The following is a 1,442-nucleotide window of genomic DNA, read 5'->3' as shown; positions in this document are numbered from 1 at the left end:
TCCTCCCCCACGCCCCCGCCGGCCCCTCCGTTGGAAGGAGGCAGCGCCGCCGCCGCGCCGAGCGGAGTACGCGCGGGCAGCTCCGAGGCACTGGCTGGCTCCGAGGCGGTCGTTGTGGAGGCGCCCGCGGCGGACGCCGGCCACGCCCACCCGCCGTCTGTCCCAGCGGCGCAAGGCGAGGGCGGCGCGGAGGCGGAGGGGGCGGTCTCGCCCGGGGCGGCGTGCGGCGGAGCGAGCAGCAGCCTCGGGGCCGGGCCGGCGCCGCAAGGGGCAGCGGGCGGGTCGGCGGCGTCCCCCGCGGGCGCCTCGCTCGCGCGGCTCCCTCCGACGGAGATCCCTCCTCCGACGGAGATCCCTCCCGTGATCCCTCCCGTGGGGCCTCCGCCACCGGGGACGGCCAGCCCGCCCAGGCCCTCGACAAGCGCGATCGCCGACGCTGCGCCTTCGCCGGACGCGTCTCTCGAGCGCAGCCCTCCTGCAGTCTGCCCCGAGCCCGCCGCCGGCTCGATTGCGGTGGCGTCGGTCGCCGCCGCCGCCGTGGCGTCGGCTCGCGCTCTCGCGGCGCAGCAGCTGGCGCTCGCCGATGACGGCGCCGAGGGAGCCTCGCCTGAGGCCCGCGCGTCCGGCAGCGGCGGCGAGGAGGGGGCGGTTGCGGAGGCGGCGCCCGAGGGGATCGCGCGGTCGACCTCGGACGAGGGTGCGAGCCGCGCGCGCGACGAGGGGCGCCTGCCGATCCAGCGCTCCCTCTCGGCGCAGTCCGCTCTCAACCGCGCCGGGCGGAGGAGGCGGGCCCGCGCCGACGGGCAAGGCGCCTTCCCCGCGCTCGCGTCGACGCCGCTCGCGGCGCTCGACCTGTCCGGCCGCTTCTACAACAGGGACGTCAGCGGCGAGCGCGACGTCGCCTACGCGGCCGCCGCCCTCGACGTGGACGGCGGCGACGGCGGCGGCGCCCTGACCGGCGGCGTCAGCGGCGAGCTCTCCGAGCTGGGCGCTGCGCTCGAGGCGCTCGGCACTCCGATGGAGGGGCTGCCGATTGCCGCCGCCTCGCAGCTGCAGCGGCGCGTCACCGCGCAGGAGAGCGTCGCCGCGTCCCTTCGCCGGCGGTGCGACAAGGCGGAGGCGTCGCTCTCTGCGGAGCGCCGCCGCGCAGCCAAGCTCGAGGAGCAGCTCGCAGAGGCGCGCTCCGCGCTCGCCGCCGCCGCGGGCAGCCGCGAGGCGGCGGCGGGCGATGCCGCCTCCGCCGCCGCCGCCTCGGACGCGGAGGCGAGCGAGCAACTCTCAGACGGAGGCACGCCGGTGACCCTCGCCCTCACGGTGAGCGGCGGCGGCGTGGCGGAGGACCCCCCGACGGCGCAGCTGGCGTGCCGGCGGGTGCTCTCCTCCGAGCTCGAGGAGCTCGAGGCGTCGCACGAGGCGGTGTGGCAGGCGCACTGCACCCTCTC

The 1,442-nt window shown here is 79.2% G+C and overlaps 1 protein-coding gene across 1 annotated transcript in view; it reads left to right on the top strand.

Annotated features, from left to right (window-relative positions):
* The window catches only part of EMIHUDRAFT_244192 (hypothetical protein), a gene marked incomplete at both ends in the record, with an annotated part of 4,938 nt that overhangs the window by 2,318 nt on the left and 1,178 nt on the right, over positions 1-1,442 (top strand). Inside the window, 4 exons of the mRNA XM_005769652.1 lie at positions 38-155; positions 411-924; positions 1,003-1,103; positions 1,269-1,416. Of these exons, the coding sequence (XP_005769709.1) occupies positions 38-155; positions 411-924; positions 1,003-1,103; positions 1,269-1,416 (881 nt within the window). The remainder of the gene's footprint in view (positions 1-37; positions 156-410; positions 925-1,002; positions 1,104-1,268; positions 1,417-1,442) is intronic.

This window comes from Emiliania huxleyi (assembly GCF_000372725.1).
Source record: "Emiliania huxleyi CCMP1516 unplaced genomic scaffold EMIHUscaffold_412, whole genome shotgun sequence".
NCBI classification, from domain to species: Eukaryota; Haptophyta; order Isochrysidales; family Noelaerhabdaceae; genus Emiliania; species Emiliania huxleyi.
Note: the sequence above shows the minus strand (reverse complement) of the source record. Positions and strands in the feature narration are given on the sequence as shown.